This window comes from Dunckerocampus dactyliophorus, chromosome 14 (assembly GCF_027744805.1).
Source record: "Dunckerocampus dactyliophorus isolate RoL2022-P2 chromosome 14, RoL_Ddac_1.1, whole genome shotgun sequence".
Lineage (NCBI taxonomy): Eukaryota > Metazoa > Chordata > Actinopteri > Syngnathiformes > Syngnathidae > Dunckerocampus > Dunckerocampus dactyliophorus.
Genome location: NC_072832.1, coordinates 2,256,812 through 2,284,782, shown reverse-complemented (window position 1 = coordinate 2,284,782; position 27,971 = coordinate 2,256,812). Strand labels below are relative to the sequence as shown.

The window sequence follows — 27,971 nt, the reverse complement described above, 5'->3', positions numbered from 1 at the left end:
GCGCCTCCACCAGCTCTTCCGTTGGCGAACAAAAACGCGGAAACAAAAGAGACGCAGTTCGCCTGTAAAACAAACAACACCATCGAGTCGGCACAAAAAAGTGAGCGTATTTGCTGTTGACAGCTGTCGGTTGGACCCCACCGTCTCTCGTAGCCGAGCCCAAGGACTTGTCATGGCTTTGAAAAGAATACAGAAGGTGAGTTTGTCCATTTCGGATTTTATTTGTATGATGCAGAAGCGGTTGGGGAGTCGTCGGGAAATGTCGATCTAGCCACTTACTTGATCCAACATTGCAAACATAGTTTAATATAAACGATTAAAGGGATTGATACTTAAATGTGAAGCGAATAAGAGATTGATCGTAGACTATTTGAACTGCTTTGAGTCCGAAACATTAACGTCATTAGCTTTTATAGTTCATCACGAGTAAGCTAACTTGGCTGCTAGCTTGAACTTAGCCTAGCAAGGGGTGGCAAGCTGTGTCAGTTTGTGGGGTTTTTTTGTTTGAAACTTTTCATCGCTTTGCCTGTCACTTTATTATTAAGTTTAAGTCATGTGAAGGAAGAATGTTGTTTTTTTTTTGTAGGAGTTGAATGACTTGCAGAGGGATCCTCCTGCTTCATGCTCAGCAGGACCAGTAGGAGAGGATAGTGAGTATGCTGACATGTTTGTCTTCTTCGACGTCTTCTTCTTCTACTGTTTTATTTTTGGCGGTTGGCAGACATATTTCTCATGCTGCCACTGTCTTCTTTTTAAAAATAGATTTTTTTATTGATATGTATAAATAAAACCAGTCCAGGGTGTACCCCGCCTCTCGCCTGAAGTCAGCTGGGATAGGCTCCAGCCTCCCCGCTCGACCCTAGTGAGGATAAGCAAAATAGAAAATGTATAAACAATGTGCAACAATACAATATATTAGGATTAAGTATAAATAAGAAGTACAGACAACTGAAGAGAAAAGCAAACCAAAACAAAACAACCTTTCTCTTTAGTTTGGCTTTTTAATTTGCGCTGGGGAGTAAATGGACATGTCATGGACAATAAAGCAGTGATATCATAATGTCAATGACAGTCCAATCATTTTCTTAACAGCCACTAGGGGGCGTATTTGCATGGTCTATAAGACAATGGTTCTCAAACTTTCTCAAAGTATCCACCTCAAAAATATTTGGCTTTGCAAGTAGAGTCAAACCTCGGTTTTTGTACGCCCATTCAATTTTCATCAAAAACATTTTTGGCAAATTTTGCCTCTGGTTTTCCAATGTTAGGTGTAACAAACTAGTACATTTGACCTTGACTGTATTGGTTATGGAATGCCCAAACAAAGCACCCTGCGCGTTGCTGACTCACTGTCCGTGCAAGTGGTAAATAACCCACCATGGGGCCAAGGAAAGTTGCGAGGTCCAGCAGTTTGATAAAGAAGGTGAGGAACATTATTGAGTTCAACATTTTGTAAACCAACCCACGTGGTCATGCTGAGAAGTTATATATTTCAAGAAACAACTGCATCTCAGCTTCGTGATATAAGTGAAAAAGCTTATCAGTATGAACTTAGGTCTTTTTTTTCAATTTTTTTCCCCCCATTTTTCTTTTTCTTTAAGTTTTCCAAATATTTAAACTCTCAAATAATTGTAAATGTTCTTCTTCTCGTAATATTTTGACTTTATTCCTATCATTTTACAGCTTTTCCCCAATCAAATTTTCCAAAAATTCCAACTTTAGTTTTGTTTATAGCTTATTTTTTCTTGAATATTTCAACTTTGTGCTACTAAAATGATCTTAGTTTTCCTCATAATATTACGCTATTCTTGTTTCTCTTAATATTTTGACTTTATTCTTGTAAAATTACTACTTATTTTCCTATTTTTGCTGTTTTTTTTTGTTGCCACAGGCCAATTAAAAAAAAAAAACAACAGCTGAGTGTCTCAAATGGCCACCGGCCCGCACTTTAGACACCCCTTTTTATCAGGCTGCGCTGTGACATAATAAACCTGTTTGTAGTATTTCTTTGTTATGTTGCATTTCTTTGTTATGTTGCAAGAGAACTGCCCTGTTCTAGTTGCTTAATAACCTTCTTTTGTTTTGCAGTGTTCCATTGGCAAGCCACCATCACAGGACCGGTGAGCCTTTTCTAGATGTTTATTTCTGGTATTTCTTCTTTTTTTTTCTCTCCAAACGAAGCTGCTTCTGGATGTGTAGACAATAGGTGCTTTATGTTGACTTTAACAAACTCCCCTAACCCCCTTTTTCCTGTTTTAAAGAGTTTAGACTGGCACACTCTCAGCAAGTGTAACACATTGAAGCCTGTCACATTGTTGAGACAATAGCCACGAGTTCAGCTGTGCACTAAATGAGTTAAATAACAATAAATTCCCCTTTTCCTTTCTCAGAATGACAGCCCCTATCATGGAGGCGTGTTTTTCCTCTCTGTCCATTTCCCCACAGACTATCCTTTTAAACCACCTAAGGTAGGTTTTTATCTCACACGCTTGAGACATTAGCTCAAAGAAGTCTTACTTGCATTAGAACCAATATATCGATGTGTTTGTATTTCTGAACTGTTTTTATCACCCTTCGGTAATTATGGAAATTTCCCTACAATGCGGGATTTTTTTTCGTGTGTTGGGCAGTGTAACAGCTGTCTTCATGCAAAGGTTCCTCTTCCTGTCGTGTGTGTTTCTCCTTCCTGTCATGATGCACTTCTGCCACCCAGTGGCCATTTATATGGCATTAAAATTGTTCTCAGGCCTAATCCATTGATGAGGAGTTGCATGAGCACCTCCTTTAGCCTTTTGCGCAACAAAAAGTAAAGAAAACGTATAAAATACATTGTTGGGATTGGCCGTTTGGGTTTACAAAAACTTTAGGGCTGTCAAAAATAGCGCGTTAATGGTGGTAACTAATATATTTCATTAATTACGATTTTTTTTGTGTGTAATTAATGCACAAGCGTTATGGGAAGCCACGGCTCTCTAATCTATTATGATGACAGACGGTGGCACAGTGTAGCTCCCCACAGAGTCACACAGTGTCTGACGCTCTTTTATAACTTTATTGTGACCCAAACATATCAAAAGCAGAGCAATTCCAACACCATATACAGCATGTTTCTCCAACTCCAAACAAACACCTGTAGAGTCCATTCATTGCAACAACACTTCCTCACTGTCACGAGACAGACCGCGCGATGTGTCCCCGGACACTCCAAACGTCACAACAACATCGTTATCGTGCGTGTATGGGTGGTCTAATTAAATGCAATAAAAATCAATAAGTGGATATTCTTATCACTCGCTTCGTAACCCTTAATGTGGAAGTATAATTAGCTGCATTTAAGTGTGCTCGGAAATCCCAGAAAATTCACTCAATGTGAATTCAACTTAAATGATGTGGTGGTGTCTTTGAACGCCACTCCTCATCGGTCATAATAACACAGTCTGAGTCAAATATTCTGCTATTAAGGAAACCAGTGTTAGGTAAATAGACATGTGTGCCATCTCTTAACTTCATTTAAATTTTAAGCTCATTTGGCACTGTTAATACATACAAATAATTATAGAATCCTGCATTTCATACCTTATAATGTTAATGTTAATGGTTTCATTTATTTTGAACATGCATACAACTTACATTGGAATACATCACATATTACAATTCACAGTTCCATATGTCCAAAAGGAGTAGGAAGAAGCAAAGCTTATTTAATCCTGCCCCCCCATCCGTTTCACATCAATTGCAAAACATTTGTTCACTTCCTGTACTCCAAATGTACTCTTTGCTAGTCTAAAATGCATAGGAAAATAATAAGGTCATATGATAATATGAAGACGTAATGTAAGGTAACATAGTGTGACATGGTGATTGATCGTGATTAATTCATTTGAAAACCGTGGTTAATCTGATTTATAAAAAAAAAAAAAATGTAATCATTTGACAGCCCTAAAAAACTTACAACTCCGTCTTTGGTATTGACAGTTGACAAGTATATTGCACAACACAGCAGGAACAGAACCAATGTTGGAGCAAAAAAAAAAAAACTGTAACATGCATATGTTTCATTACAACAGCTGAGTAGCAGCATTTTAAAGTGCATGCAGAGGTACATGTAGATAAATCTGGTAGATACTGATCGCTTATGATACTTTGAATGCTACCCTGATTTTGTGGAGTCAATAAAAACTGGAGGTTTAGAAATAACAGTGTGAAAATATATATTTTTTTACATTCTCACCTAAGAACCAAGTAGCTCATTTACTGTTGCTCACTCAAACACCGAATGTCATTGTTGTTTATTCATTGTTATACATTTAATGTACCAAGTATAGTCAGGATGTCTGTGAATGGAATGTTATTGCAAATACACAAAAGACTCCTTGGAGAGTTATATGATCATATTTTGCTTGTTTGTCCCGTAGGTGGCTTTTACGACAAAAATCTATCATCCAAACATAAACGGCAACGGTAGCATCTGCCTTGACATCTTACGATCACAGTGGTCGCCTGCTCTCACCGTATCAAAAGGTAAAATGTGTTTGTCTTTGCACTACAGAAAGATTGTGTTCATAGTTGTTTTTGTGATGTTTTATACGGTCGTCCATCACGGTTCCAACATTGCTCACTCTCTCTTACTGTGTTTTTTGATGATCGCTGTTTCATGGTTACATATTCTTGGCCTAAATTAAGCATTTAAGTGTAAAAATGTTCTAAATGAACTAAAATACAAATATAGTTTAAGGCAGTCACCAACCTTTTTGGAGACCAAGGTCCCTGGTCTCGGCCGTGAACCGGGCTTGTGGCGTCGGCTCTTTGAGCAAACTACAACTCTGCTTGTTGGCTCAGTTTCGTGGGCGAGCAATGGCGAGGACCAAGAGACAGGTCAACGCAGCCCTAACAAGCCGCAGCTCTAAGATTTTTTGGAGGTGCACGTCTCTGGAATGTGCAATAACTACTGATCTGTGCTCAAGCACGTCGCTGCGCACTGTCACCACTCTCTCTCTCTCCCTCGCTTGACCTCTGCATGCTTGCATGATGAGGCGATCCGGTGTACGTGCGCTGATACTTCCGGTCGGGGTTTGGGGACTGGGCTCCTGGCTGGAGCTTGCGCGTTGCATGCCTGGAGGGCGGTGAGGCGTACGGGTGTGTTGAGTGGTCAAAATGCATGCCTGTTGGTCACTCTCCGGGAGGGGAGGGCACTGATGTAGCAATCATTATGATTTTTTTTCCTAATATTCTCGCGATAGACCAAAGTCCCAAGTATCGACCGGTAGCTGACGAACGACGGGTTGGTGACCCCTGGTTTAAGGCAATACAAGATGTTTATTAATTGTAGTCTACACTGGCCACTAGGTGTCACTGCTAACACGCACCACACACGGACAACTACAGGCTTTTATTATTTTATAATTATTTATAAAGCAGCTCAAACGCAACCACAATGTCCTTACCATGTGAACATTCCCACGCCATTCTTGTAAAATAATGACATGCTTGTCAAGGTTGTCCCACCAGCTTGAGGTCCGATCAGGTCTTGACCTAAATCGCTATAGCTGGTGAGAGCGTCGTAGCCGTTTTAGAGGGCAAAACAGTAGCAGTAGCGTCCTCCGAAGCCTGTAATGGCGCCTTTTGTTCGTCAATGAAAAGCGAAAGTAGGTGTTTGTTTGCTCTTATAAACACAAAGTCATTTCGGTATGCTTAAAAGCTGCAATGGTAATTTTTGCCATTGCACATAATTGTCATCTGTCGGCAACAAGCCAAAAGCTCCGTCCCCGCTCCACACGCATACGCTGAAGCCAGTGTTTTCCAAAAGCTCCGTTTTTAAAGAGAAAAACCTACGTTTGCGTGTGGATGAGCGGCCAAAACGTATAGAAAAATATTAGTTTAAAAAAAATCCATATTCATGTGGTCATACTGTAGCCGAAAACTCACCCGACGTCACTTCCTGTCCACGTTTATTGAAACACACGAACACGAGTCTTATTTGTGTATAAAGGAAATGGTGAATGTGGCCGATACTACATGGTCACAGCATGGACGTAAAGCCAAAACATTTTGTTGGAGATTTTTGGAGGGCTTTCGAGGCGGAATAGGTGTGTCCCATTACGTGCATTCTTGGCTGCCTCTTTATAGCTGTTTTTATATCTTTAGCTGCCTCTTTTTAGCTGTTTTAACATCTTTAGAAAACACAGAAAAGAGAGATGTGTATGTTCATGTCTCACATAAGGATTGTGGATGATGAGTAAAATTCCAACACAAGTGAGTTTTTCCTTTTTAAATGGCTTATTTTCTGTGATGATATCCTCTATATTGGGTAATAGGAGTGTAAAGGTGACTATAATGGTGTTATTTCATGTCTAGAGGGCTCTAGTAATGGTAATTTAAAAAAAAAAAAAGCATGTAAAAGGTCATAAACAGGTTTTCTATGCTCTAACTGTGAAAATATTCCATAGCCGTGATAAACAAGGGATTACTGTACCTGATTTGGATTGAAGTGATTTTTATTGAATATTACTAATATGAAAACTTTCATGTTTGTTTGTCCTGTTGCAGTGTTATTATCCATATGCTCTTTGCTATGTGACCCCAATCCCGATGACCCCTTAGTCCCTGACATAGCACACACATACAAATCAGACAGACAGAAGTAAGTACCAAAGTCACACTTTTTTTTTTTTTAGCATGCACAAACATTGGCTCATTTAATACATATACAAATACAATCGTAATTTTCACTTTGATCTGTTCCGGCCAGGTACAACAAACTTGCCAGAGAATGGACTCAGAAGTATGCAATGTGAAGTTTCGCCACCAACATTCCCTGAACACCTCAAGTAAAACAACAACAACAAAAAACAACAGTACAGTACTGTTGCCACACTGGTTCTACTGGGAGCACTTTCATTACTCAAACTTGACATGACCCAAATTTGTATTGACTGTTAATTTTATTCTTAACTAAATCGGCATTATTATTACCATTATTATTATTATTATTATTATTATTATTATTATTATTATTATTATCGGTGGGGAGGATACCGTATACTTTTGAGAGATTTATATTGAATGAATCTATGCTCATTTTACTTTACATTAAAAAAACATAAAAATTTGAGTTGCATTTTTTTATTTTTTTCCATTTTAAAAAGGAAACTAATTTAAAAAAGAAAATCAAACAAATCAGTTCCTACATTTATTTGTAGTCCTCATTTTATCTTGCATTTAAAGCATTCGTATTGAATAAATGTGTGCTCATTTTACATCACATTAAAAAATGGTATTTGTGTCATACTTTATTTTCCTGACAGTTAAAAAAAAGCGTAAACAATGAAGGTCCTTGTGTTATAACCCTGGCGTCCACTAGAGGGAAGCATTTTCTTTTACTGAACATGCCTTGAGGCCATTGCAAACTCATTAGAACATAATAGCTTCTTATCCTTTTTGTTTTTTTGTTAATTTAATCTGAGTCCATATTGTAAATGCCCATTATGCACAGTTAATCTAACAGAAATGAATCTTGTGTCAATTTATATTTAAATGGAAAATTATTATTCTGAAGGAAAAATGACCAGTAATGGTAGTTAGAGCAACAACACAACATTCATCCGTCAGTGTGTAGAATTAAATTAAACAAGAGCATGAATGACTGGAAGGTGCCATTTAATAACTTCCTCAACTACACCCCTATTCAGATATATGCTTCCTTCACATGTTATCATGTTGCACTTGGACAGTGGGTCTGTTTGACTGGTGAAGGCGTGTTTTGTTTTGCTTGAACTTTCCTGTACTGCTTCCCTTTCCCTCCGACAGGATGTGGAGTGTTTCCTCTACAGGCCAATAAAGCAGTCGCATGCTGTGTTGACATAACATAACTTTGACGATAATAAATGCACTTTGAAGCAAGACTTAGCCATCTTGCAAGTGCCTTGTAATGTCATTTGCAGCATTAGAAGTATATTTTGGAGGAAAGAAAAGTGGATGGATGCTTGGAGGAAAGGGGTGGGGTGGGGGGGAGAATGAAAAGAGTCTGGGAGGAGTCTTGGTGCAGGATGACATGTGAAACTTTCCCGAGGAGTTTCTTGGTATGTTGGCAGCACCTCTGCTCGCAAGCACACAGCCTGCCTGCAGAGAGACAAGTCATATACGCTGACTATTTTTAGACCGCCCCCCTCTCCACAAAATCGGGGCAAAATGAGGGTGCATGAAGATCGCCTGCAGCAATGATCTCGCAAGGCCCAACTTCCAAGTGACGGGAACAGAACTCTGCAAAAACTTTGTGAGTCAGGCAAAGGGACCGCCGCGGAGCAGCGCCATGGCCGCCCATTGCGACACTTTGAGCGGATACTTGCAGCAGCAGCAACAGTCGGACCAGGGCTCCAACAGCGAGCGAAGTACCGACTCTCCTTTACCCGGCTCCGAGGAGGACTTGAGCGGACCCCACCAGCTTCCCGACCCGGAGTGGACCGAGGAAAGGTTCCGAGTGGACCGGAAGAAGCTAGAGTTCATGTTGCTAGGTATTGTTGTTGAATTAACGTTAAATTAACGCAGGTATGATTGTTTTGCTGACCAGGAATCGCCCTGTGGTCACATGAGCGCAATGAGTGGTGACTTCAATTAGCCGTCATTTATCATAACTGAGAGGAGTAGTTGCGATTTCACTTGAGCCTGTGTTAAATTGAACAAACAAGACAAACGTCTGGCAAGGTTTGGACTCATATTAAGTGAATTTTTTGCTTGTCGGTAGAGATTGAACGCTCCAAATAACACATGTACAGTAATTGTATCATTGTATAAAGTGAATTGTATCACGTGAAGACAACTTCAACTACGGATGCACAATGTAATGATGTCAAATACAAGAGCGCTAGCATCACTAACACTTTTTGGACTAATAGTAACACTGGGCAAATATGTTTTTTAAAATATGTTACTTAAAACGGCAACGTGTGATGTGATGCAGTGCAGCTCAACACCACGACGGTGCCAATCAAAACGTAAGCATTATCTTTGTAAAGACGGAAATTGAAGGTATTGTGAATGAGCAATGATGCAAAGTGTGTTGAAACCAAACAAAACGTATGCAAGCATAGCTACTACAAATACAAAACATAGATGTAGTAAATATTAGTGTGTGTGTGATAAGCTAAAACTGATGTTTACGTTTAGGGCACACACACACACCGTGTGCGCGCGCGCGCCGCCCCCCATCCATGTCTGCTGTTGGGTTTGCTGAAGTACATTCCTCAAAGCTCCATGTCATCCCCGACTCTTCCACGAAAACAACTTAGCTTAGAGAGACCAAGTGTCCCGGACATACCATGCGCCACGTCACGCTTTGTGTGTGCGTGTAAATGATGCAGCTTACTAGCTGGGTGTTCCTAGTTTGTTAGTGTTGTCGTGTCGCTTTGATTTGGGAATGATGGAGCACAGTCTGCTTTATTTATTAGTTAAGCTTTGGAGGCCGCATTAACCTAACCATGAAGGCACTTTTGCCCTTGTCTCGCCTGAAGGAAAATAATGCAGGATGCCTGCCAGTGTTTTTGTCCTTGTTGCTTGGTCGTAGGCGGGTACAAACAATGACAAAACGCCATCGTCATGTGACGTGATCATCAATCTGCATTTTAATCATTAGGACAAGGGTGTCCCAAGTGCGGCCCGTTCTAAAAATATAATTGAACAAGAAACAAAAATTCTGCATTAATTTTACGAAAATAAAGTCAAAATATTAAGAGAAACGATAATAATGTAATAATAAGAGGAAAAAATAAGTCAGTTTTGTAGCACAAAGTTGAAATATTAAAGGAAAAATTTTCTCTTTTTTTAATTGTAATATGAGAAGCAAGCAAAACAAAATAAAGTTGTCATTTTTTGAAAAACTGTGTTGGAGACAAAGTCAAAACATTTTGGGAATAATGTCATGGTTATGAGAAGAAAATTTAGAAGAAGAAAGTTGAAATAGTTGGAAAATTAAAAAAAACACTAGAAATGGGAAAAAAACAGCTGTAATTTTATGTGAATAAAGTCAAAATATTAAGAGAAAAAATCTAATTTGAACAAAAATAGTTGCAATTTTATGAGAATAAACTCTTTATGAGGGAAAATGTCATTTTATTAGCACAAAGTTTAAATATTAAAAAAAATATATGTTTTTTGGGGGGGGGCTTAATATGAGAAACAAAACAAAGTTATCATTTTTTGAAAGTTTGGTTGGGGAAAAAAATATAACATTGGAAAATAGTCAAAATTTTGGAACAAAGACATAATTACAAGAAGAAAAAAGAAAGTTGAAAAAATCAATTTGAGAAAAACTGCATAAATGGAAAAAAACAGCTGTGATTTTACGAAAATAAAGTCAAAATATTAAGAGAAAAAAATCTTATTTGAACGAGAAAAAAAGAGAATAAACTTGTCATATGAGGGAAAATGTCATTTTAGTATCACAAAGTTGAAATATTAAAGAAATAATGTTTTTTTGGGGGGGGGGGGAGGCTTAATATGAGAAACAAAACAAAAACTTGGAATTGTTTGAAAATTTGGTTGGGGAAAAAATTATAATATTGGAATATAGTCAAAATATTGTGGGGATAAAGTCATGATTACAAGAAGAATATTTACAAGAAGAAAGTTGAAAATAGTTATGAAAATATTATAGAATAGTTGAAAAATGTATTTTTTAAAAACTGTATAAATGGAAAAAAAACTGCTGTAATGTTATGAGAATAAAGTCAAAATATCAAGAAAAGTCCCCATTTTACGAGAATAAACTGGTAATAGTATGAGGAAAAATAATGTAACTTTAGCAGCATAAAGTTGAAATATTAAAGAAAAAAGAAAGTGGTAATATTCTGAAAAACAAACCAAAGTAAAGTTGTACTTTTTGGAAAATTGGGTTGGGGAAAAATGTATAATCTTATGGGAATGAAGTAAAAAATATCAAGAGAAAAAGGTATTCATTTTACAAGAATAAACTTGTAATATTATGAAGAAAAATAACATTTTCGTCACACAAAGTTGAAGTATTAATTTTTATTTTTATTTTTTTAAAGCTGTACTATGAGAAACAAACAAGCAAAATCAAGTTGAGAAAAAGTTAGAATATTATGGGAAGATAGTCAAAATATTTTGGGAATAAAGTCGTGATTACGAGAAGAAAATTCACAACAACAAAGTTGAAATAGTGGGCGAAAAAAAAACAGCTGTAATTTTTCAAAAGAAAAAAGAAGTTTATTTTTTAAGCCGTCCTGTAAAAACAATAAAGGTTGTTTTTTGGAAAATGAGGTTGGAGAAAAGTTATTAGAAGAAAGGAAGAACATTTATAAAGATGATTTGAGAGCAAACTTTAAATATTTGGAAAATTACAAAAAAAAATCAAAATGGGGAAAAAAAGAGCAAATACCAAAGTTCATTGTAATAACGGGCCATTTCCCGTAGGTCACAAAGTTGATGTGCGTTTTTTTCTTGAAATATATCTAACTTCTTAGCATTTCTACGTTGGTTGCTTTCGAATACATCAAAGTAGGCCTTGCATCCGTTCATTTTTTCACTATGTGGCCCTCGGTGGAAAAAGTTCGGACACTCCTGCATTAGGAGATTGTCAAACTTCAATAAGACTCAGGGTCCCACTATTGTGTGTTGGCGTTTTAAGATGTGTAGTGAAGCCTGTTTAGTTATTTTTTTTTACCACGCTGAGCCGGCATATACTCAGGGTAGGCCTATCTAGCTAGGGGAGGGGTCAGAGGTGGTATCACGTCCATGAGGAAGGATGCGCTTCCTTCAAAAAGGAGCCTTTGAGCGCCTCTTCTCTCAAAGGTAAAGCAAACAAGGGAGGGGGACGATAGGTTGTTCTCACATTTGGTGCTCATAAACAGGCTCTTGGGACACATATTACTGTTAGAACATTATTCAAAAGTGCATGCATCATGGGGGCCCTTTCAATTGATATTCATAGCCATTCACCATCAGTCCACATGTATTATTCCACATTGGTCTTTCTTCACCGTTGCTTTTGTCATTCATTCAAATTTTGGACGCGCTTTCTCACGCCAAAGAAAGAGAAAGGGGTCCGGTCGGTGAATAGCGTCACATCTGGAGAAGTAGGTTTTCAAATACACTTGGTGGAAGATTCTTTAAAAGCTCTGGACCAGAGTCAGAAAGTCGGTTTTTGGAATGTTCATACAGCATCTGTTGTCGTACACGGCCATCTTAACATCGATCTGTCTTTGGATTGGATCGTAGCTGCTGATTGACCTTGACATTGTCAGGACATTATTCATTATTTGACGAGGTGTATTTTTATGTCAGGCTTTTTATTGTGTGTGTGTGTGTGTGTGTGTGTGTGTGTGTGTGTGTGTGTGTGTGTGTGTGTCTCTGACTCGCTCCTCTGTGAAAAGTACAGCGGCTTGACTGTCTGAAAGTCTGCTGCGGTCGCTGCTCAAATGATAGATCCCGATCTCACGAATTGTGCGGCCGTTTGGCGGGCAGCGTGACCGGTGGTTGTTTCACAGCGGGATGGAATAGGATAGTGGCGACTCGTTTGTCGTGAGAGTAAAGTGAAGACGTACGGTCGCTTGCGTTTTTTGGAGATCATCGAGCAGCGTCAAACTCATCGGGGAAAAAAAAAACGTACAATTGCTGATGACGATGACGATGAGTTGATTGCATTGAGGTGGTTTTAAGGCAACCCCTGTTTTTTGGGGTGGAAAACGTTTCGTAGTCATTATGTGTCTCAATATGTCACTATTGTTTTTAAAATTAGCCTCATAACTTCACCTCTGTTTGCTAGCAACCTCTCGGACACGCTGGTGTGTGTGAGTGACAGGAAGAGAAGCTTTGACTCATTTATTGCCGCGTACGTTACATATTTTATGTCCTTGAAGCGTAGAGGGACTTTTCGTAAATTCGACACTATTGAGTGCACCTGAATATAAGCCGCACCCATTGAATTAAAAGAGGAAAAAAATGGTACATGCAGCATATGGGCGGCGCTTGTTTGTCAGCTGCATGTGTCCACGTTGTAACACGGGAGATTTACACAGAAAGACACGTTATAAACCTTGCAATCCTACCCGCACTCGGTGTTCCCAGCGTCACTCGTTAGCTCCAGTGAGCGAGACGTGAGGCGCTTTTTCCCATCGGAGTTCAACACGCAGTCCAGACTTACACTTGATCAAACGTACTCAACATTTGTCAGATCAAAACACGATCGCCGCATAAGACGTCAAAATAGCAGTGGACGATAATTATCGAGCCGATATGAGGAATTATGACGTCACACCGATAAATACGATAACATTAAAAAGGCATAACCGATCATTTTAAAAACTCTCCAATGACGCAAGATTACCCGTGCTGTGGCGTGTCACTGGGCTAAGGTGAGCAAATCAAGCGCTCCTTTTCTGCGTCCCCCACCTCCCCTGAGCTAATCGGTGTGTCATGGCGTCGGTCATGAGGGACCTGTTGACATTTTGTGTGCTATTTGCACCAAATGTTCTGCAAACTTTCCGTGAGGGGGAAAAAAAAACATCGCATATCAAACTTTATCAGCCACCTGAAACGCCAGCATCGCTACGACGGTGTTTTGAAAGCCTACGAAAATGCCACAAAGAAAGAAGCCACCACAAAGCTAGCCGCACTGGACGGCTAGCTTTTACTATCGTTGAAGATAGCAGATTTTGTCGGCTATGCGCTACTTTCTGTTTTGGCTCTCTAAGCATCATGGGAACTGTAGTTCTTTTAGCTGCAGGCTACAAAGTGTGTGAAAAAAGTAGCATCTTATAGTCTGGAAATTACGCTAAGTGTTAGTTTGGTTATGAGGTCCAACTTACACTAAAATCTGACTTTTTGTCGTAGGAACAGAATTCGTTCGTAACCCAAGAAGCACCTGTTCACACTTTGCTGTCGACCCTCCTGGTTTTAGTGGGAAATGACCTTGTTTTGTCCTTCTTTCCTGATGCCTTTTTGTATTTAATAGTTTCCCGTATTTTAGCTTTAATGAAAAAAACAGTTCTTTCCGGTTCTGACGGAGCAGCACAGCTTTCAGTATGCTTGGCAACACTTGGCGACATTGGCGTAATACATCGAGGCCTTCAAAATAAAAGAAACACGCCAGTAAAATAACACGGTTCTTTAGACCAGACCCAAAAGCCTGGAATTGACCCTATTTTCCGGGAAATGTTCCCTATTTTCAAATGCTGATGTTGGCAGGTACGGTATAAGCCAGGGGTGTCCAAAGTTCGGCCCGAGGGCCATTTGCGGCCCACGACTGTTTTTTTTGTTGGCCTAAGGCACATTCTAAAAAAATTAGCTGGGAAAAAAAACAGCAAAAAGCAAAAAATAGGCAGCAATTTTACAAGAATAAAGTAAAATATTAAGACAAAAAAGTTGTGAAATATACAAAAATTCACAAGAAGACAGTTGAAATAGTTGGAAAATAAAAAAACAGCTGTAATTTTACAAGAACAAAGTCAAAATATTAAAAGAAAAAAAGTCTTATTTGAACAAGAAGAAAGTTGCAATTTTAGGAGAATAAACTTGTAACATTATGGGGGGGGGGAACGTCATTTTAGTAGCATAGGGTTGAAATATTGAAGAAAAAGTGGTAAGTTGTGATATTATGAGCAACACACCAAACGAAATAAAGTAATTGCTGAAAAATGTGGTGGGGGAAAAGGTACAATATTTTGGGAATAAAGTCAAAATATGATGAGCATAAAGTCATAATATTATGAAAATAAAATTTAACAAGAAAGTTGAAATATTTGAAAAAAAAAACAACAGTAAAAATTGGGAAAAAAGAGCAAAGAGTGAAGTTCATACTGATTATACGCTTTTCCACGGCTACCACAAAGCTGAGGTGCAGTTTTTAGCATCTTTGGCCCTTCCATCCTTTCGTTTGTCAGCATGTGGCCCTCGTTGGCAAAGGTTTGGGCACCCCCGGTATAAGCGCAAATGCTACAACACTGAGGTCCGCCATTGTTGTCTTCCTTGTGGCAGACTACTTTAAAAAGGGGAACGTGGATCCCGATGCAGACAAGGTGGACTTCTGGTCCAGGAGTAAATGTTAATGCTTTCCCACCGCCGCCTCTTGTCTGAAAAGTGACCACACAGGGTTTCTTGTCCACATAAAGCCATCTTTCAAGCTTTCATCCCGGTGTCAAGCTCTCCAAGCTGTTAACTTGCAAATTCTATTCTGGCGTGCCAACAGGACAACCCAGTTGAAAAAAAAAAGGAAAAGTCCTCTGTTTACCAATTTCAACCTGTGCATGGACGTTCATTAGGAGCTGCTGGAATGGCTGGCTTCATAGTTTCCATCTTCTGCTGGCAAAAGCCGGCCAAAAACCAGAGTCAGTATGAAGTCATGCCAGTTAATCACATCTTAATAGTCTTTTGAAATTTCCAGAAGTCACACAACATGTGACGACATGCCCGTTTACCAGCATGGCGGTCCCACCTCCCTTCTAATTTCATTCCTGACTAATGCCTTCTATAATTGCGCACTTGTGATACATTCACGTATCTTTTCCGTATCATAAAGTGTGTTCATCTCTTTCCAATATCCATCCTTGTATTATAGGATGCCGGAGAAATGTGATTATAGGCTGCACTATCTCCTCTAAATATACTTCAGTCCTTGATCCTCTGAAAAGGATGTGTTATGTGTGTGTCGGACCACAATTGGGATGCAGCTCTGTTGTCAGGACAATTTATAACACCACTGGCGCTAGAGTGTGTGCTTTCTCTCCTACCACAGAGGCGGACGCTCATTTTGGGGCCTTCAGTGTGGTCCAGGTCGTATTTGTCTTCATGCAGTTTAGTCAATATGTTTGCAAAGGAGGTGGCCACAATGGGAGCCACATAATAAACACAATATACTAGCAGTATGTGGTTTGTCCACGGTGTTCATTAAATGCTTCGTAATAAACTACAAAAAAAACTAAACCTCTTCTCATTAAAAGTCACGTATTTTACTACGGTATTTTTCATGGAACAGAAAAAAAAGTTAGTTTCTACCTTTTTACATTTTTTAGTAATCAGCAGTCGAACATCGGTAAGTTACAGGACAATATCAGTTCCCGACTACAAAAGGGAGAAAACCAGCTTTTTGTGAAAAGATACGTTTCAAGCATAACTTTTGCTTGAACACAAATATTTTTTTCTTTTGTGACAGCTGAAATATCTAGACAACTATACCAACATAAACAACACAAAAAGGGGTTGTTTTACGTCACAATAACAATTTATTCATAAATATCACACCATGAACTATTTAAAATGTTCACATTTGGAACTGAACTGTGTGTGTACATGTGTACGTGTGCATGTGTTAAAATTTCTCTACAATGCGTACCCTTCTGCACACTAGACTCCTCCCCACTCTCTCACTTCCTCCTTCCTGTCATGTGTGTTTTTTTTAACCGTTCACATGATCCCTGTCGGACTCTTATCAAATGCAATTCTGCCACCTTGTGGCCGTTTTTATGGCTTAAAATTTCTCTGAAGTGAAATGCATCCGTGGAGAGTTGCGTCATCGCCTCTTTTTGCCTGTCACGCAAAAAAAACGTAAAAGACGTATAAATACATTGGGCGTTCGGTTTTATGAAAACGTGTACTGTAAATACATCTTTGCTATTGAATGAGTTAAGGAGAGTGACAGGAGGACACAAACGTTAGCAACACTAGCATAACTATTTCAGTGTGCTAACATTACACTCACATTTTAACAGCAACATCTTGCTAGGTTAGCGTATTCGCTGAATAAAAACTAAATGATCAAACTTCTGTCCAGTCTGCATGGCAACGTTCCTGGCTGGGGGTGGGGGTGGTAATTTTTGGGGGGGGGGGGGGTGCATCCAGGCGGGAATGGATCACTGGGCGAAAACAATGTAATCCACAAGGCACACCGGGACACGAAACCACGTGACACCAAACCAAACTACAGAAGAAGAAAGAACGCATGCGCACTAGTGCGTCGTCTTCCGGCTTCCGAGGCTCAGCCGTGGGTTTCTCTCCTCGTTGTAGCAATGAAGTCACATTGTTTACCGGCTAACTGCTACCACAACCTGCAATTAAGCTAAGTGAATCATTTTCTCCACTTAGCTAATTTGCTTCCCAGCTCCCAAACTATTACCAGGCAGCTTTTTCACAAAGCAACGATCTCTCACTGCTTTTACTTTGTAGTTTCGCACCATATGATACAACATTAAAAAAAAAAAAAGTCCAGCTTGTGAGGCCTCATCCTCCTCTTCCTCCCGGGGTGCTGAGTAAGACTCTTGGACAGGAAGTGGGTGTCTTGAGGGGGAATGTGGTCTTCTCTCACTCCCTCCTGAGGATTCAAACAGTGGTCTTGTTGTGCTAGCTTTTCATTGGTGCTGACCTTTCAAACGTAACCAAACAAAAATACTGACAACTTCTAGTATATCAAGCTTGCTTTTTCAAATGAGTCGCTCTTTTTCCACCATTCTGTGAGCCCCTCCTCTTTGCATCCGTACTCCGCATTATTTTCAACGCTTCCGCTGTCCAAACACAACTGACCCGGGGAGAGGTCGCGCTGCATTTCCTGTGACAACTTCAGAATAAACGAAAACTCGTAAAAGCTTTCAACGGCTTGAAAGCAAAGGTAGATACTTTATTCATCTTCAAGAGAAATTCACATTTCCAGCAGGTCAGTGTCATAATGAACTCAATCACTTAATCGCAAAATAAAACAACCAAGGCAAGACATAAGAGATAAGAATATAGGATAAGAATAAATAAATAAACACACGTCAAATTTGTAGTAATCCATCTTCTATGTCGCTTATCCTAGTTAGGGTCGTGGGGGTATGCTGGAGCCTATCACAGCTGACTTCGGGTGAGAGGCGGGGTACACCTGGTCGCAGGGCACATATAGACAAACAATCATTCACGCTTACATTCGTACCTATGGACAATTTAGAGTCAGTTAAAGCTAAGAGTCGGTTGCCAGTTAACCTAACATGCATGTTTTTGGAATGTGGGAGGAAACCAGAGTACCCGGAGAAGACCCACACACACACACGGGGAGAACATGCAAACGCCACACAGAGATGCCCGAGGGAGATTTGAACCCATATCTTCCTGATCTCCTGACTGTGTGGCCAACATGCTAACCAAACGGCCACCGTAATGAGTAATAATAATAATAATAATAATAATAATAATAATAAGTAGGTAACAAGTCCTGTCCTGTGTGTGTTTCACCGCTCCCCCTCTGTTGTGTTGAAAGCCGCATGGCGTGGGCGAGGAATGGTCTGCTCAGTCTTTCAGTGGAGCAGGACAGTGATAGTAATCTGCCACTGAAGCTGCTCTTCTGTCGGGAGATGATGCTGTGCCTTGGATGATGTGCTTGTCCATGATGGAAAGGAGCCTCCTCAGTGTCCTTTGCTCTGCCACAGATGTCAGGCTGTCCAGCTCAGTGCCAATGACACAGCCTGCCTTCCTCACCAGTTTGTCCAGTCGTGTGGCGCCCTTCTTCTTGCGGCTGCTTCCCCGGCACACTACTGCATACAAGAGGGCACTAGCTACCACGGTCTGGTAGAAGATCTGTAGCAGCTTCTTGCATACGTTGAAGGACGCCAGCCTTCTGAGGAATTATCTGCAGGAGATACTGTAATTACCTTTCTGGATTAACGGTAACACAATACAGCAGTTTTTTTCCTCTGCAGATGTTGCCTTCCACCAGAGTTGGATCACTGCAGTCCCCAAATAGGGACTGACATACCTTATAAGAAGTGCGTCACAAAAGTTTCAGGACCGGTGTCACAAGAGATATATTTCAATCCAAACTACGTGGTTCTCGCCCGGAAAAGGGTGGAGTGCCATCTCTGGTTCGGAGATGAGATCCTGTTGCAAGTGGAGGAGTTTAAGTACCTGGGGTCTTGTACACGAGTGAGGGAAGAATGCAAAATTGACATATTGAATGATGTGGCGTCTGCATTGTTGGGACTCCGCATCCATCTATTGTAGTGAAGACAGAGATGAGCTGAAAGGCAAAGTTCCCAATTTACCGGTTGATCTATGTTCCCACCCTCAACTATGCTCACGAGCTTTGGGCAGTGACCGAAAGGACAAGATTGTAGGTACAAATGGACAAAATTTGTTTTCTGGGTAGGGTGGCTGGGCTCTCCCTTAAGCCTAATTCACAGCCGGTCGTACAGGCTCGTAGGGCGGGTGTATGTGCAAAAAAGCGCAAGAAACACACGGAGGGTGCGTTGGTGACGTGCTGATTTTTAGACTGCCCCCAGAGGTTCCTTGTCATGTCAAGCTCCGTGGGCGCTCACGCTTTTTAAGGGTTGCAAGACAAGCTTACACACTTCATACGTCTTCATGTCGTGTTTTCGTACATTTTTCTGGTGTCAGGTTTGGGCAAGATGTACATTTTTTTTCTTCTCTGCTTAAGCTGCTGCCCCTGCAACCCGACCTCGGAAAATCGGAAGAAGATGGATGGATGTAAAAACATGAATCTAACATTCTACGTTTTAGATTTTTTTTTAAATTGTCAATATATTGGTCAGTTTTAAGACTACTTCTAAGACACTTGGCCAGGATTGGTTGTATTACAATTAGTAGTAGTAGCACCTCGTTGATAGAAAATATTTAATATTTTGTTGTTTTCCAATTGAAAAAAAATGGGTAGTCTACTAAAAACACAAAACAGATATTCTGTTAATTATTTGATTTCCATATTAAAAATATATACTGTATGTTATGCCTCAATATGGTGAAAATATCATTTTTGAAGGCGAATTAATGGTTAATTTAGTGTTGTGTGCCTGTGCAGTGTGTGCGTGCGTGCATTTTGCACTTAAAGCCAGTAATGTGCAGCGTAACCACAGTGTAATTCAAGTTATTTTCACTGCTCTGTCGCCACCTTCTCTTTCCTTCCTTGTCCCGCACCTTCTCTGTCCTCCCCTTCCTAAAACATGCTGATACAATTAAACAATTCTATTCAAAGTTTGCTTGCGCGCTACATTCCTCCACAGCGGCCATGATGGAGCTCTCAGCAGCTGTAATATAATTGAGCTCCAGTCGGTGGAAAAATCTGTAATTCATTACTTTAAAAAAAGACAAAAAAAGAAACTAAAGGGTTGGGGGTCTGCTCTGACCCATTTCTGTGCTGCCGGAGACTGTAAATTAAATATCTGTTATTCTACAGACCTCCAGCTTCTTTTCCTTGCGCCCTCGTCAAAGTGCAGATTTACATTCTGTCTGGTCTGTGGTTGCTATTTTAGACATGTTTCTTTGGTGTGGGGGCGGCGAGGAGAGCACCCCTTACACACACACACACACACACACACACACACACATACATACTGGACTATAGAACCGCTCCCCGTAAAGAGTGTTTGGTGTTTGTCTTTGGAGAAGTTCTGGTTTTGGTTTGTTGTTCTCTTCTCATGTTGATCACCCAGCATTTCATCCTCTTGCCTTGATTAGAGAGAATTATTTATATTGTTTTCATTTGAGAAGCTTTTGGATACTTGCTGGGATAGTATCCCATTTAAACAAAAACAAAAATAAGATTTTTGTTTAACTTGATGCTAATTTCATGTTCAGGACTTGAGGAAGAGATGATTGGACGTGTCAGGCTGTCATCCTATGACAGGTGTGTCCTGAGTACGACCCGGGGGGGGCATATGCGGCCTGTTTTTTATTGGCCCGTGGCACATTGTAGAAATAGAATTAAACAAAACAAAAAAAACAGCAAAAATGTGAAAAACAGAGCCAATGCTGAGTGGCGAATATGCCAGGATCCACTGTACAGTAGACTCTCAGTAGTCTGTGTATTTTGGTTACATTTGGTTTCCAATACAATGGTCGTCATAGATCAGGGGTGTCCATAGGGTACACTGAAAATCAAAGGATGTGGGGGTCCGTTTTCATATTTTTATATATTGTTGAAATTTGTAAAAAGGCTATAAAAAAAATGTTAAAAAAAACCTGATCTATACAGGGTGTCCCAAAAAACGTAGCAGCTGATAACTCAATTGTTTGTTTTTCCTTTGCAAATGAAACACATTGGAATGAATGACGGCAGCCAGACTGAATTTTGAGGAAAGGAAATTCATTCTAAAAAAGCGTGACTGCACACAAACACCAAGGGATTGTTTCATGATGTGTGCGGGTCCGTCGCTTCGCGATGTCAGCAGTGTCCAACGGACCAGAACGCACGTCCGTTTGAGAACAGGCGATGACAAAACAATCAAATGATGTTTATAAATTCTATGACATTTTGAAAATTGAACAAATTCTAATAAACACCAAGGTTACAATTATTACACCTTGTATATATTTAAAGACAAAGCTTTGTTTTATTATTACGTATTAGTATCAACATTGTAGCTTCTTCTCTTTACATTTGTTCCTTTTTGCTCTATTTTTTCCATTTTTGCTGGGCTTTTTAGTTTAATTCTATTTTTACAACGTGCCAAAAAACAAGCTGTGGGCCGCAAATGACCCCCGACTCGCACTTTGGACACCCATATCATAGATGTCCTATGCATAGAACATATGGAGTTACTTCTCCGTAACATGTAGTGCTTGAGCTTGATTGCGTGGCGTAATGTGCTTAGAATAAAAAGACACTTCATTATTTACACCAGACCTGTGATGAATGCTCTTACTGGACAAGTCAGCGTTGATAGTTTTGGCTCCGCTTCAGTGTGTCAACCTTCCCCGCCTCACTTGAGTGTTTTTACTGGTGCACTCTTACATGTCCAAGTCTTCTGGATGGCGTTATGAGGGTATTGTTTGCGTGGACCCCAGCCATGGCTGCAGAAATCAACATTGTTTACATTCCATCTGTGTCACAACAGCAGAATCTCCAGGATTTGGTCTCTCTGCGCTAAATAATGGAGAACAGACCCGTGTATCATCTGCCAGCGTTTTGGCCTTCATGCGTTCCTTTTTTTCCCGCTCCTCTGTTCTTTACATGCTACATAAACTTGTTGGTTACATTTGGTAATTGTCGTCGTCGCCGCAAAATGACACGACGGCTTAAGATGTGGCCTTGCAGGCTTGTCAGCTCTGTAGGTCTGAATTCTCAATGAGCGTCTTCAAACTGTGCGAGAGGCGTACTTTTTGGCTGTCCGATTGCTACTTTTAGATCCATTTTAGAGGACGCGCGGTGTTTATTGTTTGGACACAATCGGAGGGTGTGGTTATCATTAACTGTAACCCAGTTTCACTTTGGGGGACGTAAAAGAGAATGACCTAAAAGTTTGTTGCATCATGTGGTCCGGGCTCTTGATGTGAGTGTCAGTGCTGAATGTCCTCATGTAACCCTCGCTAAAAACGAACCGCGCTCTATTTTAAAAGGCGAATCACGAATAAGGAAAGTATCTGTCCAACAAAAATGCACAAAATATATGCTCTCAAACAAAGCATGTGCTCTTCAAGCCTTGTTCGAGCATTCAGTCAGTGTGTCTCCACAAAGATCTATAATTTACTTTGGCTTTTGGTTGGCGGGCCAAAGAGGAGCTCTCTCTGCTGTCTCAGTCAGGCGGCAGCAGATTTGCAGGCTTTCAAATGCCTTTTTTTAGAACGCTTGCAGCTTGATATTGGGGATGTCCGAAATTACACAGAATATTATTGAAGGTCCATACACAAGAGATAGTGGGCCTACACAGGAGATTATTGTGTTCTGATATAGGTAATTGTCTGTGTCTGTTCTAGGCCTACATAGGACATTGTTGCCGGTCTATACACCAGATTATGTTTGTTCTATACATGATCTTATTCTTGGTCTGTACATGAGATTATTATCGACATGCACAGGCGATCATTGAAGGGCCATACGCGAGAGATTGTGGGCCTACACAGGAGATTGTTGTCGTCCTATACAGGAGATTATTCTGCCTACACAGAAGATTGTTGTAAACCTATACAGGAGATTATTCTGCCTTCACAGGAGATTGTCGTCGTCCTATACAGGAGATTATTCTGCCTTCACAGGAGATTGTTGTCGTCCTATACAGGAGATTACAGGAGATGTTCTGTGTCTATACAGAGGACTGTTCTAGGCCTATATAGGAGATACTTGCAGGTCTATACATCAGATTACACGAGATTATTCTTGGTGTATGCATGAGAATTTTATTGAAATTCAGGAGATTATTGTAGGTCCATACAAGAGTCTGTCGGCCTATACAATAGATTGTTGTAAACCTATTCATGAGATGATTCTAGGCCTACTCAGGAGGTTATTGTCCAGGTATGAAATGATGCATTATCATAGTCTGCTATACCATATATTGTTGTAATCCTATACAGGAGTTTGTTGTAGGTCTGCACAGGAACTTGTGATAGGCTCATCCATGATATTTATGTAGTCTTATGGAGGAGGTTGTTGGAATTCTATACGGTGACCATTTGTGTTGAACAACACTTTGGAAATTCAACTCAACTGAAAAGGTTGCTCAAGAAAAGGACTGGTCATAGTTATTTTTACTCTTGTTAATGAAATTTCCAGCCTCTTAGCCTTTACAGTTAGTGACGCAGTGCGAAGAATTCCCTCTTTGAAGCCAAGCGTGTCGCCAGATCCAGATCCAGATTCGGTGTGAGTGTTGCAAAGATGTGTCATGCATGATAAGCAACCCAGTGGGTGTCGTAATCTTCCTGTGTCTGTTCTAGGTTCTCCCACGGCCCGGCTTACATGCCACGCATCTGCCGGCTGGATGTTCCGCTCATGTTGTTGCTCATGTTTTCTCTAAAAGGTCCTGCAGTACGTAGTCTACACATGGTGGAAAACTGCCGCCTCTGCATCCGTCTATACTGTATGAGACACACTCAATTTATGTATCAAGATGTCCCCATGTTAGTCATTCTAGTTTTCACCTTTTATTGTTTTGTATCTGATCCAGCAAATAGCCAGACCCCATCTGTAATATGGGACCGAGAATGAGCTTGGCGCAAATGTGAGTTAGTTACACCAGAACGGTCTCGATGTGATTGTAAACGTCAGTGTTGTTGTTTACTGGGCAGCCTGTGAAAGTCTCCGGGATGATGTCGGCGCTCGTGCATCGCCAAAGGCCGCAGTGTCTGCTCTAAATGGCAATAAAGTTGCTTTTTAAGCAGGCTTCTCGTATTCTGCATATGTGATTCAAAATAACAGTGCTAATAATGGGAAATCAGGCCATTTGAACCCATCCACATGCTCCTGACCCAGATTCCTACAGAGCGTCGGTTAAGAGGCATCATTAAAACTTCCTGTTCTCCAAAACGATAGCGAAACTTGAGAACTCTCCTCGGAGGACAGATACCGTATGTATTTTGCATCAGCCCAGCCGCCGCAATCTGGACGACTTGCAGATGTGCTGGAGTGGCGACAAGCCTCGCTCGCTTTGTCAGCGTCGGTCTTCATCCAGCGCTGGTAGCTCATCCATGGGAGCAGGGCTTGAATCAAAGCATCAGAATCAAACTGTGTCGTATTTAACGACTGATTAATTGGACGGGTTGCTGCCTGTTGCATCAGCTGAAACCCAAATTCAAGGCTAGCTAGATGTTTGGTCTTACAAGTTTTGAAGCACAATTTGTTGGCGACGAAGATGTTCCACTGTTTACTTGGTAAGAACAGATATGTCACAACTATGGCATGCGGGCGTTGTTACTGTTGTATGCGCTAGCTCGTACGCTTACTGGCTAGGCAAGACCAAGATTTTGTTTCACGGTTTTCAAATATGTCACAATTTTGACAGCTTGTCTTATGTACTTCCGATTCTACGCGCAAGTTAAGAATACAAGATGATCAACGTTGAAATTGTTACATATTGCTAGCTAGCTAACTGGCTAGCGACCTGCATCAACCAAACTGCGGCCTGGGAACCATTTGCGGCTCGCAGCTGTTTTTTTCATTGGCCAGTGGCACATTCTAAAAATTTGTTTTTTAATTTTTTACAATTTTAATTTTTTTTTCACAAAGCTGAGATGCAGTTTTTTTCTTGAAATATATATTATATATATATATATATATATATATATATATATATATATATATATATATATATATATATTTACATATATTTACATATATTTACATAGCATATTTACGAAATATCAAAGTGGCCCGTGCATCCTTTCCTTTCTTTTGCACGTGTCCCTCACTGGAAAAAGATTTGGACACCGCTGCTGTAGGTAAATAAAAAGATGTTTTTGGTTAAATGCGCTAATGGTCACTTTATTTTGAAAAAATAACATTATTTTGAGAGCATTGTTGTGTAAAGCTTGGAGATTGCACTTTGTCATCCCCCTTCATCGATTGTTTTATAAAGACTCGTCATAAGGAGCAGCAGTCCAAAACCTGTCCTTACTGTCAACCATCTGCAGTAAAACTGAAAACACCAGCTAAGGGTGTTCCTCGGTGTTCTGTGACCTGCTTGGAAAATGACTTTCAAGCGCCGAGGCTCTTGTTAATGTTTCATTTTGTGGGATGTTTGTTTTGTGCTTCAAATTCTTTCATAAACTGCAGTTTCTGGGGAAAGGCTTCTTGAGACGTCATCTGTACTTCTGCGAAGAAGGTGTTGGACGTTTCGCTCCTCATCCGAAGAGCTTCGTTCCTTAGTGTAAGGACCCAATAGAAGGAGGGTGTTGGCACACCAATTCCGCCTACTCTTACTGTATTTAAGGCTTAGGCTACCAGCACTTATTAGTTCACTGACGAAGCTCTTCGGATGAGGAGCGAAACGTCCGACACCTTCTTCACAGAAGTACAGATGACGTCTCAAGAAGCCTTTCCCCAGATGGACAACTCCTGTACGACTGAGAGCCTACACAGATGCAGTTTCTGGGGTGAATGTGTACGGTATTCCATGAAATGTGTGCTTGTAATCTTAAAAGAAATGTGCAGAAAGGTGCGGAATCAGTAACAGTTGACCCAGTGCCATATCTGGCAACATTTGCATTTCAAAATAAGGGACATTTTTCAGAAAATAAGGGAAATTCTGGTCTTCCACCTGGTATTCTAGAAGAAAGTGAGATCAGATCATTGTTGAGGAGATGACATGGTGGCTTGGTTTGTGTTTCATGAAAATCGAGGGACTGTTTAAGAATAATATTTCACTTCCTGTGTCCTACTATAGCTGCCTCGGAGGGGAGAGTCAACGGCGGGGAGGATTTCTTTCAAAAGGTGAGTACTTTATGATCTTAAGGTTATGTTTGTACCCACTGAGCTGCATGGCTTTCCTGGAGATGTTAAAGCGGGGTTTGGGGTGCACATGGCAGGTGCAGCGTCCAGTTGCTCCGACAAACCCAAACAAAAAAAAAAGCGATGGAATGACACTCGATGTTCAGTCGCTGCAGGCCACCGCTCTGTGATCTCGTAACGCAGCAGCTGACACAACAACACCGGGCTTTTCTCTCTCACTTACGTAACAGAACACAAAGTACAGGATGGTTTTGTAAACTTGAAAACATGTGCAAAGTAAGGCTCCGCTATTGCCAGCTCTGATGCCTCATTGACTTTAGCAGTTCACATTATGAAGCTCAGTGCGCCACTGCTTCATGAACTTGGCAGAACTTTCTAAGTCAGCAACTCGACTTAAAGTGTTTCTTATGCTACTCGTGTCGATCACATAACCATGTGACCCTGTCTTTCATATTCAGGTTTCATACAAAATCACTAAAGTCACTCTTTTGATAGAATTTAAAATGATTTGATTGGATAATTATGCTAAATGCTCCAATTAACGCCTCTATTGGGCTCCACATAACCTCCTAATGAATGAAACAACACTGTGGCTGTAGGCAACTTCCTGGTGACCACCAGCTGTATCTACCTCTGCATGCACTCTAAAATGTTATTACTCCATTGTCGGTGTGAAAGCCATTTGTGTTACGCTACAAGGTCTACAAGGAAGCCATCAGTGGTATTGATGCTGGCTGAGGCGTTTGCTTCTTACCGCTATTACAACATTGGTTCTGTTGCTGCTGTGTTGTATGATATACTCAGGGCTCTCTGAAATCTGATCTTTCCCAAATTTCCCAAATTGTGTTTTACCCCCATAGAGTGCGTGCTTTTTTTTTGTCAGTGAATAAAATGTCTGTTAATTAAATGCAAAAATCCTTACATTTATTGATTTTTACCCAGTATTTAAGAAACAACTATAGCTTGGCTAAATGTTGGAATGGGAAGGCAGCCTCTCTACACATTGCTACAAAATCCTCAACAAACTGTAACGTCCGCGCTTGCGGTTAACACATTCAAGCCCAGCCATTTTTCAAAAGACCCCTTCAGTACAGACCATTTTAGATCATTTTGAAAGCTCTTTCAAGGCACACAGAATATTGTGTTCTATGGCTATATAAACATGGAAACTACCAAAAGAAAGATTAGACTCTCATCTTTTATCAGAAAAAAAGTTAGTTTCTACCTTTTTCCATTCTTTAGTAATCAGCAGTAGAACGTCAGTAAGTTTCAGGAAAATATCAGTTCCCGACTAAAAAAGGGAGAAAACTAGCTTTTTGTGAAAAGATACATTTCAAGCATAACTTTCGCTTTGACACAAATATTTCATTTGTATTGTTTAAAATATTATTACTTAAAATTGCTCTGAAGTGAAATGCATTAGTGGAGAGTTGCGTCATTACCTCTTTTTGCCTTTTGTGCAAAAAAAAAATGTAAAAGACGTATAAATATGTTGCTGGGATCGGGCATTCAGGTGTATGAAAACGTATAACTACATCTATGGTATTAAATGAGGTAAGGAAAATGTAGTTTCCGATACAATTCCAGTCGCTTTATTAACAAGCAGTAAAACAAAACACGGTTTAAACGCACTCGTGCAGTCTGAGTAGCACACACACACACACACACACACACACACACACACACACACACACACAGTCACACAGCATGCGCTGCTAAACTAAGATAGCGCAGCCAATTTATCCACTCACGCTCGGTGACGAGTAAGAGATGACTTTCCAAGTTTTCAAATTAAAGGTTTGCACCTTGACTTGGACTT

At 40.3% G+C, this 27,971-nt stretch overlaps 2 protein-coding genes across 3 annotated transcripts in view; both read left to right on the top strand.

The window, feature by feature from the left end:
* The first annotated feature begins 18 nt into the window (after positions 1-18).
* Positions 19-7,820, top strand: LOC129193747 (ubiquitin-conjugating enzyme E2 D4-like). Its single transcript, XM_054798330.1, has 7 exons — positions 19-196; positions 587-650; positions 2,089-2,120; positions 2,391-2,468; positions 4,416-4,521; positions 6,547-6,640; positions 6,749-7,820. The coding sequence occupies exons 1-7, from the start codon at positions 173-175 to the stop codon at positions 6,792-6,794; spliced, it is 444 nt and encodes a 147-aa protein (XP_054654305.1). The 5' UTR covers positions 19-172; the 3' UTR covers positions 6,795-7,820.
* A 198-nt stretch (positions 7,821-8,018) lies between these two features.
* Positions 8,019-27,971, top strand: part of LOC129193746 (protein bicaudal C homolog 1-like) — a 74,958-nt gene continuing 55,005 nt past the window's right edge. Inside the window, exons 1-2 of one of the 2 annotated variants that reach the window (XM_054798328.1) lie at positions 8,019-8,510; positions 26,088-26,134. In XM_054798328.1, coding sequence (XP_054654303.1) covers positions 8,198-8,510; positions 26,088-26,134 — 360 coding nt within the window. In that variant the 5' untranslated portion in view covers positions 8,019-8,197. Of the gene's footprint in view, positions 8,511-16,851; positions 23,787-26,087; positions 26,135-27,971 lie in introns of those variants that run through there. The other variant, XM_054798329.1, reaches the window with a different exon arrangement.

Excerpts from the sequence above, each read along its gene's own strand:
- LOC129193747 (XM_054798330.1), top strand. The coding sequence starts at position 173 with ATGGCTTTGAAAAGAATACAGAAG. Across the intron at positions 197-586 it reads CTTTGAAAAGAATACAGAAG|GAGTTGAATGACTTGCAGAG; the intron begins GTGAGTTTGTCC and ends TTTTTTTTGTAG. Across the intron at positions 4,522-6,546 it reads TGCTCTCACCGTATCAAAAG|TGTTATTATCCATATGCTCT; the intron begins GTAAAATGTGTT and ends GTCCTGTTGCAG.